The sequence below is a fragment of the Phragmites australis genome, chromosome 23, assembly GCF_958298935.1.
Source record: "Phragmites australis chromosome 23, lpPhrAust1.1, whole genome shotgun sequence".
NCBI lineage: Eukaryota > Viridiplantae > Streptophyta > Magnoliopsida > Poales > Poaceae > Phragmites > Phragmites australis.
The window spans coordinates 13,494,439-13,509,255 of record NC_084943.1 but is presented as its reverse complement, the minus strand read 5'-3'; the positions used below and the strand labels follow the sequence as shown (position 1 = coordinate 13,509,255).

At 46.5% G+C, this 14,817-nt stretch overlaps 1 protein-coding gene across 2 annotated transcripts; it reads left to right on the top strand.

Moving 5' to 3' along the window:
• Positions 1-9,580: 9,580 nt before the first annotated feature.
• LOC133905833 (uncharacterized) lies at positions 9,581-13,711 on the top strand. Of its 2 annotated transcripts, none has more exons than XM_062347606.1 (4): positions 9,581-9,845; positions 9,923-10,045; positions 11,016-11,066; positions 12,302-13,711. In XM_062347606.1, exon 4 carries the CDS (start codon positions 12,304-12,306, stop codon positions 12,967-12,969), a length of 666 nt encoding a protein of 221 aa, XP_062203590.1. In that variant the 5' UTR covers positions 9,581-9,845; positions 9,923-10,045; positions 11,016-11,066; positions 12,302-12,303; the 3' UTR covers positions 12,970-13,711. The 2 variants fall into 2 exon arrangements, with proteins under 2 accessions (XP_062203590.1, XP_062203591.1); XM_062347607.1 differs by having other exon boundaries at positions 11,016-11,082.
• The last annotated feature ends 1,106 nt before the right edge of the window (positions 13,712-14,817 follow it).

Below are 14,817 nucleotides of genomic sequence, written 5' to 3'. Positions count from 1 at the left end.
ACCTGTAACCACGACGACATGACGAGGAAACGAAGGTGGCATATACGATTCGCACTAAGACCTACTTATTAGTGCGTCGCTCCTAATCATAACATACCTTAGGGAGTGGAAGTATGTTGGGTTACATTAGATATTCTCTACTGAGTGCATCTAGGATATTTTTCCTTTCGGAGGGTATCGGGACCTGCCGCCTTAGCATGGCGGGCTCTCTCCCGTTTCCTTGTCCTCTCAGCCTCTCGAGCCTGAGCCACGGTATGGTCGTATGCCGCCTTCCTCATGCGCTCTTCTTCCTCCCGCTTTAGGCGAAGTTCCTCTTGCTATTGCTCGTACTCCCGACGTACGTACGCTTCCCTTCTCCACCTCATGTTCATGTCGACCCACTACTTTTGTTCCTCATTTTGCTCATTGTTGAGCCATTGAATAAAATCACAGAGCGGTGGAGGGGACTGAACAAATAGAACAAGATGAGCGGTTAGTAAAACAAGGTGTGAAATCGGCCGCACGGGAGATGGAACGTATCTGTCTCCGGCCTCCATCGGTCAATCAGAGCTGCTATTAGCGACTGGTCAAAGTAGAAACGACGCGTCACTGCCTCTGGGTTCTCCATCGATCGGGCCTCAACCAAACGGCAAAGCGGTAGGAGTCCCGCCACTGCCAACCTAAAAGTATCGAAGTACATCAATAATATGGAATTACATCAATGATATATCAATTTTGTATGAAAGTATCGAAGTACCTATGCTTCCATCGATCGTCGATCATAAGCAGCTCTCCAGGGCCCCGTGGTCGGAACACTCCTAACTCCGTCTGGTGCTCGGCGGACAAGAAGCTGTGGTGCCTCCTGTCCATTGCAGGGTCCAGAAGCTCGGGGGTCGCAGGTTCCGCCATATCTGCATTTGAAAGACATGTACATTAATGCATTGTTAGATGTAGACAGGAACAATATACACTGAATGCAAATTGAATATACAACCATATACAACATGAACATATTGCGACATGTACTTACAAATAAGGGTTCAAATGCTAGCAATCAAAGTACAATTAAGATAGCAAGATACGCTAAATACAATCACACTACAACGTATCATAATACTCACATAGATAACAGGTGCATCAACAGGTGCATTTTTAGGACAATACTTGTACGTGTGACCTATTTCATTGCACTGACTACATCGCTTGACCCTAGGACCCACCTCGGATTCATCCATATCATTGCGAATCCGCCGAGTTAGTATGCGGCCTAGTGCATTCTTCATCTTTTCCAAATCAGGCACATAGATTCTTGAAGGCCCTGGATTACTTGTAAAAGTGTCAACAATGCCGTAACCATATAGCTCATGATTCCAAGTGTTCAGTATTTGATCCTTCATGAAGTACTTTGAAACATATTGCCTCGGAAGTATATTGTTCTCCGCACAAGCAGCTATTACGTGTGTACAAAGGTTTGTGGAGTAATTGTGGCTTCTGGCAACTACAAATGCATGTCCCACTTCTTAGCACACACCCTTGAACATGCCGCTCATGTCTTCCACCCCTCCGACCCTTATCCCGGCACATGACACTAAAACTGTGCTCCGCAGTCCCCTCTTGATTTGCGCAATGCATGTGGGCCTTCTTAGTGGCCTTCTCCATATACTCACATAACATCCGTCCATAAAGCATATGATTGTCCTCTATTACATTTTTAGCAGCTGCGTATTGATCAATAAGATACTTACATGTCCCATGCAAAATGCCTTCTACAATTCCAACAAGTGGGAAAGACCTCATTCCTCGCATGACCCAGTTATAAACCTCTACAAGATTTGTTGTCAGTACTCTATACCTTGCACCACCACTGTCGTACAACAGAGCCCATTTTTCATTTGGCTCATTACGTATCCACTGTGAGAAGCTCCTAATAGCTGACCCTGACCACCTTACTATCTGCGGAGTATCTGTTGGAAGAGGTCCAAGAGCTATCGGTTCATCACCATTTTGTGCGACCTCCGCTGTCTGTTTTAGAGTTAGTTCATCAAGTCTTGCCCATAGGGCATTGAACTTCCGTTGCTGGTTTTGACTGCACAACTTTTTGAAAAGCTTCATCAACTATTTGTTTTTAAACTGTCTGTAGAAGTTCGCACCCATATGGCGCATGCACCACCTGCTCTTTAGGTCGGGCCACTATGCTGCTACACCCCGACGAACACTACCATGTTGCATATCCAGCAAAGCCTGCAACAACTCTGCATGTCTATCATGAATCAGACATACATCTGGTCGGTCAAGAACAATAGCACGTTTGACCCGCTCAAGGAACTAATACCAGCTGTCCCCGTTCTCACTCTCCACGAAAGCAAACCCCAGTGGTAGGACTTGGTTTTTACCGTCGATCCTAATTGCAGACAATATCTATCCTTTGTACTTCCCAGTCTGGAATGTTCCATCCAGGCATATGATGGGTCGACAATACCGAAATGCTTTGATGGTTGCAGCGAATGCAAAGAAAGCACGCTGCAATACTCTTTTCCCGCTGTACTCCGCATCAGTCGAGGGGTAATGCTTGATATCATAATAGCTGCCTGGGTTTCTTCCACAAATTGTGGCTAATTGACGAGGTAGATTGTGATATGAATCTTCATATGTTCTGAACCTCATCTCAATAGCCTTCTGTTTCGCCCTCCATGCCTTCGCATAGTTTATTGTGTACTGGAACCTTTGCTCAATAGCACAGATTATTGATCGTGGCTTATACCTTAGGTTGTCCACAATCTCCCCGTACATAACATTTGCAATAAAGGTAGAAGACATGTTCCGGTGAGTGAACTCTATTTCTTCAATGTGACAATTATGTTCCTTAACTATTGAGCACTGTCATTAGTCTACCCATTTCCCTCCGAATGCCTGCACCCGCCAAGGACATTGAGGCACCAAACACTTCACATCATACTCTCTTTTACTGGATTTAACAAACTTGAACTGCCTCCGAAGAGACAACGACCAGAATTTAACTGCACCAATAACTACCTCCTTTGTAGGGCACATAGCACCTTGGGACACCTCGTTCTCATGGTACTGCCACGGTGTCCGATCAGCCTCGCTAACCACCAGCTTTGAAAAATCATGATCCCTCCACTCTGCAGGCACTGAAGCATTACCCTACTCATCAGATGAATCCCCATCGGCAAGGCCTTCCTCCAACTCCATCTCTTCAATGATGCTAGGGATATGCTCCCCTTCATCGGCTACACCCATCGGTTGCATCTCTGGAATATCTTCAACATCTTCCCTGGACTCGACATTAACCTGGTCTGATTCATGTTCCACTGCCTCACTTGGTCCCGCTACTACTTCTGTAGTTCACCTCAGTTTGATCTTTCAGGTACGCCTCATGTCGGTGAATTAGGAACCAGGGGTCCCCGAGTCCCGAGGCCAGGCCAGCAGTTTGCCACGTGGTGCCCTCCCGCGGGGGTCATCTCTGCGAGGTACGAGAAGACTAAGTCCCGGGAGAGGATGCTCGGGGCCATGAACAGTGGTCCCCAAGTACCCGAGTTCCCCGATGATCCGCGAAGACCAAGTGTCGGGAAGAAAGTGCTTGGGGCCATGAACAGTGGCCACTGAGCACCCAAGTCCCCCGACGACCAGAAAAGCCGAGTACCGAGAAGGGCATGCTCGGGGCTGTAAACAGTGGCAACCGAGCACCCGAGTACCCCGAGGACCTAAGGAAGATAGTTCCGGGAGAGAGCGCTCGAGGCCGAGAATAGCAGCCCCCGAGCACTCGGTTCCCCAAGGACTTGAACAGTGAATTCTGGGAGAGAGTGCTCAGGACCATGAACAGTGGCCCCCGAGCACTCGGTTCCCCGAGGACCAAGAAAAGGTATATCCTGGAGAGAGTGCTTGGGGCTGTGAACAATGGCCCCCGAGCATTCGGTTCCCCGACAGCCTAGAAAGTCCTTCACCGGTGGCCCCCACAGAGGTCCAGCGGTGAGGTATCAACCAATGAAAGGCCCGATACCGCATTTAAGAGGGCGCGTGGCCTGTCACTTCCAACTGCTCCTGCCACGCTCGGTGTCAGTCCCTGCCACATTCTGGCAGGAAGGCGTGGGGACATTTAATGCACGGGTCCCATCCCACGTCATCCGGCGCACCTCGAGGTAGCATCACGAAGCCCAAGGCGTCCCGCCTGCCGCCCTACTGTGTCAGGCGTACAAGACCGAACGGGCACGCCGGGCTGCTCGGTGGCTGCCCGGTGGGCCCTCTCCGCGGCGCCCGTTGCAGAACGACATCATGACGTCCGAGACCGGGCGGGGGCGCGTTTCCAACCCCCCGTCACTTCGCGCAGCAGCCCATGATGGTTGCTTTTCCATTTATGGCACCTTGGAACTCGTGCCCTCCCTTTCAGGGCACGCTACCACCAGCGAGTATTTAAGAGGAGCCGGTGGACACGGAATGTGGCTGGCTCTCTCTCTCTCCGGCTCGGTTTCGAACACTCAGAGCCAAGGAACGAGACAGAGGTTCAGTACAAGCACAGAAGCTGAGACCACCGAAGAACAAGGAGCCAGAAGCTCTAGGATAGACAAACATTCTTGTAACCAGTAACATCTCTGAGAGACATTCTCAGCGCATTTATAGCATCCACACAGGAGTAGGGTATTACGCTCAGTGCGGCCCGAACCTGTCTAAAAACCTCCAGTGCATTTACTGCATTCTGCATCCGATCATTCCATTCCACCTGCCATCGCATTTACGTCCATTTATTTCACCCGCAAAATAGATTCAGAATCATACCCCCGGCCGAATCTCAAAGGGGCTCCCTCCGGATCCCTGCTTTAGGAGTTCACCCTCCGACACCTCAGCTAACAAAACTAGAGGCATGCCACATTCACAAGATATATCTATATATTGCCTCCAAGTTGATGTGGCTTCGATGAGAACAAGCTCGCCAAAGTATCCATGACTAGCACGGCTGAGGACAACTTTCAGCTTCAGCTCATGTTGCTACGGATCCAGTTGAAAAAATCGCAAGAGCCATTTGCACACACCCACAGTGGACCTCTCATTAGCTTTATTAAGACCCTTCATGACATGACGAAATCCAGACAGATCTACACCGTTAGGACTGTACCTAATTTCACCCTCACCATAATATATCTGAAAAATTAATTTATCTGTCATCCTTGGAAACACCCGCAAACATAACCAATGTTAAGACCGACGAAATATATTTCTCAGTATCAGAGAAAATAATTTACCGACACCGATTCATACATAACAATAGGTTCTCAATCATAGTCCTACCCAAACTTAAATACAAATATTACTCTATACAAGCTATATTTAATAGCTATTCTACCGTGTGGAAATTAAACGCTACCATTTTCTAAACGCTACATCCTAGGTTCGCCTATTATCATACAGTGCTAGCTCCTAGGTCGCACAATACAACCCTACAATTATTATTCTATAAAATCTATATTTTCAAAACTAATATAGTACAAATAATATTCTATATTTCACTGCTATCCTACCATGTTCTAAGTAAATTTGACAAATTTCTAATAAACATAACATTTTCTAAACCCTAGGTCATATATGTCTAAAACCTATGTCATATACTACTACTGCACTAATTAACAACAATAAAAATAAAAAAGGACTTACCAGAAAGTGATCTTCAAATCTGCGGATCAAATGAAGCAGGGCTTCGCCGGGCTCTCTTCCTCCCCTCTCCTCTCCTCTCCTCTCTTCCGTCTTCAAAATTTTTTCTTTTTTCTGAATAAAATGTGATTTTGCGCTATTTTTAGCCCCTTTTGTAGAGGATGGTGGAGGGTTGGAGGCCGGCGGGTGCGGGCGGGTACGCCCCCTAACCATCCCCTGAGAGGACGGCAAGGAACCGTACCCGCCCCCTCAGGGGGTGGTAAGGAGTGGGCACGGGCGGGCACCCTCTTGCCGCCCTCTGAGGAGGCGGTTAGGCCACCCGCCCTCCCAGGGGCGGTTAGCAAGCCTAACCGCCCTCTCAGGGGGCTGTAGACGCCTAGTTTTGTAATTTTTTCCACGAGTAATCTGTTTATTTAAATTTTTAATAAAAAAATATAAAAATAAAAAAACTCATAATTGAGCCTGCCTTTTTGTTTGGAGACGATGGTATCTCATGAACCGGTCTGAATTTTGGGCCCGGACCACCAAATCCTAGCCGGTCGAGAAAGGCTGCTTATTGTCCACTCTAATTCCCTCTCCAGCCGAGGCCCATCCAACCTCAACTCAGATCGTGATAGCACCAACGAACTATGTACACTACCCAAGGCCCAACCAACCTTTCTCCGTCGCCGTCGCTGCTTGTTGCTCGCCATGAATTCGTGAAGCAGTCGCTTTGCTCTCCCTGCCCCGGGCACGGCCTCACGCCGAAAGCTGTCCCTGCACCAGGAGTCAACCGGTCTCACACTCACCGGCTAATACGTGGTAGGCTACTGCCGTACGCACGTCCAGTACGTTTCTGAAGAAAAGTCGTCGATGCTTTGTTTCGGTTGTGCTTAAGGTGGACACCATACTATTTTCGAGTGATGCATGAGTTAGCATTTCCACTTGGGACGAGATGCGGATAGAACTTCCGCAACTCATATATTTATACCTTCGCTCCAAAACAGAAACAAGAGTGTTGGGACCGAAATGGCAATAGAAAGAACAGTTCCAATACATTGAACAAATGACTGTGGTATTTCGTGATATATTGACGGTTCATATCCTCACATCACATTGTTAAAGCCATACCTCAACCACCACCATCCAAATCACATTAGTGCCCTATTATTTGAAATGTTCTTAAAATATTCTAGGTTGTATTACAACTATTACCTAGGATGTGACACGTGTCTACAGCTGCACTTGTCAGCCAACCCTTCGGCACAATGATTGACCACATTTGGGCTTCCCTTGGGCCGATGGTTGACCACATCCGGGCTTCCCTTTGGGTCCTCCACCTCACCGCAGATGGATTTTCACTCTTCATCCGTGCCTTCTGCGCAGATGTTTTTGGCCTCCGGGCCTTCATCCCTCGTCCAGTATCACTTTGGGCCCCATCAAGGCATTCAGTGCGCCATCCAAGACCTCCGGCATTTGTACTTTGCATTGGCCTTCCCCTTCAGCTTCATATCTGAAAGACAACTTCCAAAACTACTTCTTTATTATGATAGTATTGTCCATCTTTGTCTAGAGTTTTTCAAGGATGGACGAAGCCAATCGAGGGTAAGAGAACCAGCATGGCACTATTCCCCCAATAGTAGCTCTCGCGGTTGAGGTCTGACTGTAACACCGTAAATTTTAATTTTTGCTATAGTTTAAAATTTTGCTAGAATTTTAAATAGGAGTTGCAATTTTGTTCAATAGAAGAAATTAATTTTTAAATTTAATTTTGCAATTGGTTATATATACGTTTGATGCATTCATGCTATCGTAGTTGTAACAGGTATGTATGCGTGGAAAAAGTTTGCAAAAGTTCGCTAGAAGTTGCACTTTTAAAACTACCTTTAATATTTTCCTGAAAATCTAGAAAGAAAAACCTTTGCAAAATTGGAAAATGCTTCCGGGCCATTTTTCCTTCCCCGGCCCATTTCCTCCTCCTTTCCCCTCTGTCTTTTTCCTTCCTAAGTGGGCCGCCTCCCCTCCCTTATGCTGGGCCTTACCGAGCCGGCCTCCCTCAGCCCCGAGCCACCCCTCCCTACTTTCTCACGCTGCCAAGTGGCCCCGGCTGGAGCTGAGCTGCCGTGCCCGAGCTGGCTCCACTTCTCCTTCCTCCTACCACTCGAACCGCTGCCAATTTCCGCTGCCGCTAGTTCAAATCCCGCCTCCCCGAGCCATTTCACTCCAATTAGAGTCCGTAGCCGTAATCCCCGCCCCTCAATCATTCAAACCCGACCTTTTCCCCCTCGTTTAATCCTCCCAAATGCGAAAACCACCACATTTAAGGAAATCAATGCTGCTAGCCAATCTCCTCAAATCCGTCTGATTCTCTCCCTCTCTCGAGTTTTTAAGCCACTCATTAACTCCGTGGCTATGTTCCTCACCCATTCCACTCGTTCCCCTCTGTTTTCCTGCTCGGATTCATCCTTGACACCAGTTTCTTCTTCATTATCGGTAAGAGCTCCGCCGCCGCACCATTTCTCCATGTCTGAGCCACCATTGACCTCAACTCTTACCCCTTTGGTGTCGCAAGGCCGCAGGAAGCACGTCTCGTCGCTTCTCGATCCTTGTCGCCGAAACGTCGTTCGCCCTAGCTCAAGCGTTGCCGATCGCCCCTCTCCATTGCCGACCGCCCTCGGTCCTTCTCTGTTGGTGTGAAGCCTCAGTAAAGATTCCACATGAGCACCTCTTTTGCCCTTTATCTTATCATGATATGTGGCCGTTTGCACCACTCCGGCGAGGTTCCGATCGCCCCACCACCGTCGACCGGCCACCGGGCGTGTTTGTGCCACGCGGCCGCACTCCTTTGATCCCGGGCCACCCGATCAAGATCCGACGGCCACCATTGCATACCCCTTCGTTTATGATTTCAATGCACCGTGGACCAGTGGACCAGCCATAGGGTCGTGGTCTACAGGTCCATGGGCATTTTTCATACGCTTTTCCTGTAGAAAAATAAATTTGTTTTGTTTTATGACATCATAAATAGAATTTTCATTATAAAATCACTTCAGTTTATTCTCGGAAATCAAGTAAAATTTGCAGATTAGCCCCTGAAACTTTAAAAGCTTATAACTTTTTGCCCGTAGCTCTGATTTGGGCGATTTTCACGCTCAAATGTTCGTAGCGACATGCAGAATCTTTTTATGGGGTTTTTTTAAACCTAGTTTTAGTACCATGTGGTGTACTATCCTTAGTAGTTTTCTTTGTATGTTTTTTTTATTTGATGATTAGGAGGTGAGCAGTTCGGGAATCTTCAAGATCAAGCATTCGAGGACTTTGAGCAACCCTCTGCTGAAATCAAGTGTCCTTGAATATTTCATCCCTGTTCTAGGAATCATGTGTAGCTATTTTATTCCTTCTATGCATGCTTGTTTAAATTGGAATCCTATGCTAGGGTTTACTAGCTTTGGATGATCATTCCTTGTCGCCGTTGTTTAACCATGGGTTAAAATTGGTAGTATATGCTAGTGCAGTAATAGTTGAGGAAAATATTAATCTTGACTAATGCCTATGCAACATAATCTTTTGTAGAAACATGGTATAGGGATCCTAATAGGTTGGTTGGTTTGAGGTGGTGCTATACAGCAGGCTTGAGTTTGTTCCTGTGTGGGGTCCTAAGGACTAGTTCTTGAACATGTAACCAAGTGAATCCGCACAACCACAAGGTCTATATGGGTACGGCCTAGTCAACTAATTAGTCACCCCTCTAACTATGTGGGCACCATTGGATAGTTGAGTGGAACAAGAGGGGGCTTCTACGGCGATGTAATCATCTGTTAGTAGTGAAACTGTAATACCCCAAAAATCATATAAATAAGTGTTGATCGAACATTTTAAAGAAGATGCAAAAGGTTGACCTTTTGACCCGTCACTCGGATGGATGATCGGAGACCACGGATGCATAGGGCTCGTCGAAACGATTCCGTTTGACTACTCACATGTTATCTTCGGACTTCGGAACATGAAGCTGCGAATTGGACGCTTGAGATTCAAAGAGAAAAAAAAACAGAGACCATCCTTTTCTTCTTAACCCTAGAGTCCTGCTCTCTCCCTCCCCACAGCAGCAGCCACACTACCTTTTTCTATACTGCATGTAGAAGGAAGAAAGAGAAGGGAAAAGAAGAAAGAAGGGGGAGGAGATCAGGAGGAGGAAGAAGGGGGCTGGTGCCCCTCTCACCCAGGTAGGAATTCCTCTCCTATTTTCCTTGTGCTGAGCTCCTCCCCATCCCCTCTCATCTGCATCCTGTGGATTGTGGAGCTGCTGGTCTGTGCAGCAGCAAGGGAGGAGGAGAAAGGGAGAAGGGAAGAAGAAGGGAAGGAGAAGGAGGAGAAGAAAGAGGAAAATCCTGAGCTCTTGTCAAGTTGCTCGTGGTTGCCCTAGGTGAGGATTCTCCACCCTAATCCCCTCCTTTTGGGTTGATTTTAGTGGTTTAGATCTCGAGTTTAGAGGGGGCTTAGGTTGAGGTTTGGTCGAAATCTGTTTCCTCCCCGTTCTGAAAACCGTCAGTTTTGTGCAGTCCCTGTTCAACATCGTTTTTGGGCATGTTAGCTTCCGAAATAAATTTTCCCACCATGGACAAAGTTGTAGGAGACTTCAATAGCTTTCTTTTGAGACCAAGATTACCCTCATAGCATCTGTAGTTTGAGATATATCATCGTTTAAACTTGACTGATTTTCTCTGTCAAGAATCTGGACAATAGTAGATCAAACCAGTTTTTTTGCCATCATATTGGAATAGTTTTAGGATTTGATCTGAAGAAAGGTTGTAGAGTTTTTCATAATCTTTCCAGCGGCGTAGAGAACGTTGTCATAGGATGAGGAGAACTCCAGTTATGGCCTCTTAAACGTTGCTGCTGTTGTTTCATCGTCAGAAAGTTCAGTCATGTTTAGAGTGTGTTTTGGCCACCTTAGGTGCTTCAAATACAAAAAACTATAACTAGAAAGTGGTAGAAAGTGGAGTTTTATAGCTTCTGTGAACTTTTTAGAATTTTTGGATTTGTGTATTAATTACGGGAAAAATGTGAAGGTTTCTGACAGACTTTTCGGGACAGTTTTCAATGCTGTTTTCAACAGCAGATTAGAGGCTCATATTGACCTGATAAAAATATGGTTTCTGCACGAAAGATTTAGCCAGTGTTGTGTAGTTTCCAGAAGTATGTTTTTTTGCTATGATATCAGTTGCAGAAAAAAGGATATGAAAATGTGAAGCCCTACTGCTTTATCAGTAGAAGGATGTATATGCTGTTTTTGTGGTTCTCTTTTGAGCGACGGCTTGGGGTGTTAGGATCGTGTTTCCTATTGTATGTGCATGCTTGAATGAATGTTTTGCTGTTGTGTGGTTCATAATTAGGTGGTGGTGCTCCTGATCGTGTTTGAAGGTTGTCGGTTGTATCGAAAAAAGGCAAGTAAACGTAGAGGTTGCTTTGCTTCTAGCTTTAACTTGCTATTCATTCTACCTCCACCTAAATTATATGTTCAGAACCATGATCCATTTAATATGAACTGATTAATTGATGTTTTGATGAGGTGAGGCACGATTACTTGTTTATATGTGGTTATGTTGCCTTATGCTCTCATATCCATGAAGATTGTTATTATTGTGGTGTATGTGGTTGATGAAGGCTATGAGGTGATGTGGTATTTACAGTTTCATATGCATTCATTTTCATTGCACCTCATATGAAGTAATATGTCGCCGTTTGCTGGCCGCGACTTGTACCGGTACGCACCGTACGTTACCCGAGGAGGGGTACGGTGCAGCTTTACACCTTGTTGGGTGTAAAGGCAGTGGACATGCATTTGCATTGCATTTGCATTTTGCAGTATTTAATTTAATTATTTCCTATTCTTGAAGTGGATGTTGAGAAGCGAATGCCTCTCCAGAAGATATGAGGATGTGGCTTAATCTTTTAGATGAGGTTTATGATAATCTTGGATGTCTAACTTGGTTTGTTTTTATGCTATTGTTACTCTCTTTTAAATTGATGTCTAATGAACTTGTAGTTTAAATAGCTTGTTAAAGCAGTTTGCTTGCTAAGATTTTATATCTCACTCCTCTTAATAACCTTTCCAGGTGCTTGATGCTTGCTTGCTTGGACGGGATGGGAGTAGCAGCACTTCTACATGTTATAATTACACATATTAATACAGTAGTGGTGTTGTAATAATAATGCAAGTGTTGGAGTTGTTTAGCTCTTAGTATTGCTTAGCGTTGGCAAACTTGTTTTAGTTTACTTTGTTGGAGGTCAAAAATTTAATGCCTTAATGCATTCGTTTTGCTAGGATACTTATGTGTTAGTGTGCGGTTTTATTTATGCACCCTATATCTATGTTGTTGCTTCCGCTTTATCTTGTTTTAGAGGAGGTGTTGGCGAAATTTTTTAATTTTGGCAAGTCAAGTGGAGTAGTTTGTAGTCACATTCCAGGCTTTCGCGGTGTCTGGGGTGTTACAGTTGGTATCAGAGCCTAGGCTTTAGATTCTAGGCGAAATAAGGCTTAATTTGACACACTTGCACATATAAGATGGGTAGAAGGGTTGTTTATTTTATGCTTACTCTGCTGTGCTTGTTCTATCTTGTGTTTATGTTCTACTTGAAGTTGATGTATGCGTGTGGTTTGTTTGTTGTGTGGCTGCAGCTATGCCACCTAAGAGGCGGAGTCAGGCTCAGGCCACAGCGAATGATTGTAATGCACAACTGCTAGCGGCGATGCAGGTGATGCAGAATGAGCTGAGGACGTTGAGAGAGGCTAGGAATCAGGATGCTCCTATTCTGGAGCAGGGTGCTATTGCTGCTGAAGGCCCTGCTAGTGGTGTTTCTTTAATCCAGTGGATTGGGATGAAGCTGGATCATTTTGATGGCAGTGGCACTCCAGTTCAGGCCGCTGATTGGTTGTCCTACGTGGAGGACAAGATGGAGGTCTTCGATGTGCTGGATCAGGACCGTATTCGCTATGGCACTCAGTTGCTGAAGGGTGAGGCCCAGATCTGGTGGAAGGGAGTGCAGTCAGCTCGCACGGCTGCACATGGATCGTTGACTTGGCCTGATTTTGTCAGGCAGTTCGAGAGGAGGTTCTACCCAGTGACCTTTCTGGACAAGATGAAGATAGACCTGCATAGCTATGTGCAGGGTAGGAGGACAGTGTCTGAGTATGAGGTGGGCTTCAACCAGATTGTTTGCTTTGTTTCGCATGTGGCTCATGATGAGGCAGAGAAGGCGAGGCAGTTCCGCCAGGGCCTCAAACCTTCAATCCGCCACACTTTGGGTGCTTTTCCGGTGGTGGACTTCCGCACCATGGTCGAGTAGGCCTTGGGTGTGGAGATGCAGGAGGTGTACACTGAGGAAGCGCGCAAGTCTGGTGGAGATCAGACACAGGGTCAGATTGACAGGAAGGGCCATTCTGGTGGTCCTATTCATAAGAAGGGCAAGTTCCAGCATCACCAGCCTTACCGTGGCAGTTCGGGACGTTCTCGCACTTCAGGGGGGAGTACTACACAGTACCGTGCCGTCCCTAAGCCCGGCATGGGGATGGTTTGTCTCCGTTGTGGAGATGCTCACCGTAGGAGTGAGTGCCGGTGGTCCGGCAAGTGCTCTATCTGTGGTCAGGACCACAAGGACGTGGTTTGCAGGAGGAATGCCAATGGCAAGCTTCGATGGGAGTCAGTGACTTCTTCGAATTCTGGTGGCACTGTTCAGATGATGGCCGTTACTCCTTCTTTGGTGCCTCTGCCCGCACTCACACCGCAGCAGTACTTGCCCGCGCTGTTCCCTCAGCAGTACCTAATGATGCCACCTGCTACACCGATGGCTTCTTCGACACCTCAGCTTGGGGCATTTCGACTGCCCCAGACTGCTACTTCTTCAGCACCGCCTACACTGTGGGGTTCTACTCCATTTGGCTATGCTGCTGGAGCTTCTTCTTCTGGTGCTCCCGGGGCATATGCTATGCCCTCTTCGGACGGTAGAGAGCGTGGAGATGTGGTGACATGTACCATTTCAGTTGATTCTTTTGATGCACATGCTCTTTTTGACTCTGGCGCTAGCTTCTCGTTCGTTTCGGAGGTCTTTGTGGGTCGTGCTGGTCTTTCTGTGCAGAGGATTAGTCGGGTGGTTGTGGTCAGTTCTGCTAGAGGTTCTATATCCAGTTTTTCTATCTGCCCTGGTTGCGTTATCTCCCTTGCAGATGAGGATTTTGTTGCTAATCTTGTGGTGATTCCTTTGGAGCCTGTTGATGTTATTCTTGGCATGGATTGGCTTTCTCAGTATCGAGCTGTTATCTCTTGCTTCTGGAAGATAGTCTCTTTGCAGGCACCGTCTGGTCGAGAGGTGGGTTTTCAAGGGAGTGCTATGAAGTACTCTCTCTCACTGTTGTGCCAGTTGTTCCCTGACCGCTGGACGCGAAAGTCTGGTATTCTCTTAGCTATGGTGGATGGTCAGGATGCTGCTTTGCGAGTGGAGGATATTCGTGGGGTTTGCCGCTATCCTGATGTGTTTCCTGATGAGCTTCCAGGTTTGCCTCCTGGAAGAGAGCCTGTTTTTCAGATTAAGTTGGTTCCTGGTATGCAACCTATCTATAGGACTCCGTATAAGATGGCTCCAGTGGAGCAGGTGGAGTTGAAGAAGCAGTTGGATGACCTCCTTGCTAAGGGGTTTATCAGGCCGAGCACATCGCCTTGGGCTACTCCTGTTTTGTTTGTGGAGAAGAAGGATGGCACCAAGAGGCTTTGTGTGGATTATCGAGGCCTTAATCAGGTGACTATCAAGAATAAATATTCTTTGCCTCGTATTGATGCTCTCTTTGATCAGTTAAGAGGTGCTAAGGTGTTTTCTAAGATTGATTTGAACTCTAGGTATCACCAGATAAGGATTAAGGAGGAGGATATTGAGAAGACTGCTTTTAGCATGAGGTATGGGCATTATGAGTATGTTGTTATGTCTTTTGGACTAACAAATGCCCCTGCTGTTTTTATGGAAGCCATGAACAGGATGTTACATGAGTACTTGGATATCTTTGTTGTGGTGTTCGTTGATGATATCTTGGTCTATTCTAAGTCTGAGGAGGAGCATGAGGTTCATGTCGCCCTTGTTTTGGATGCTCTTCGGAAGAATAAGTTTTATGCTAAGTTGAAGAAATGTGCTTTCTGGCTTTCTGAA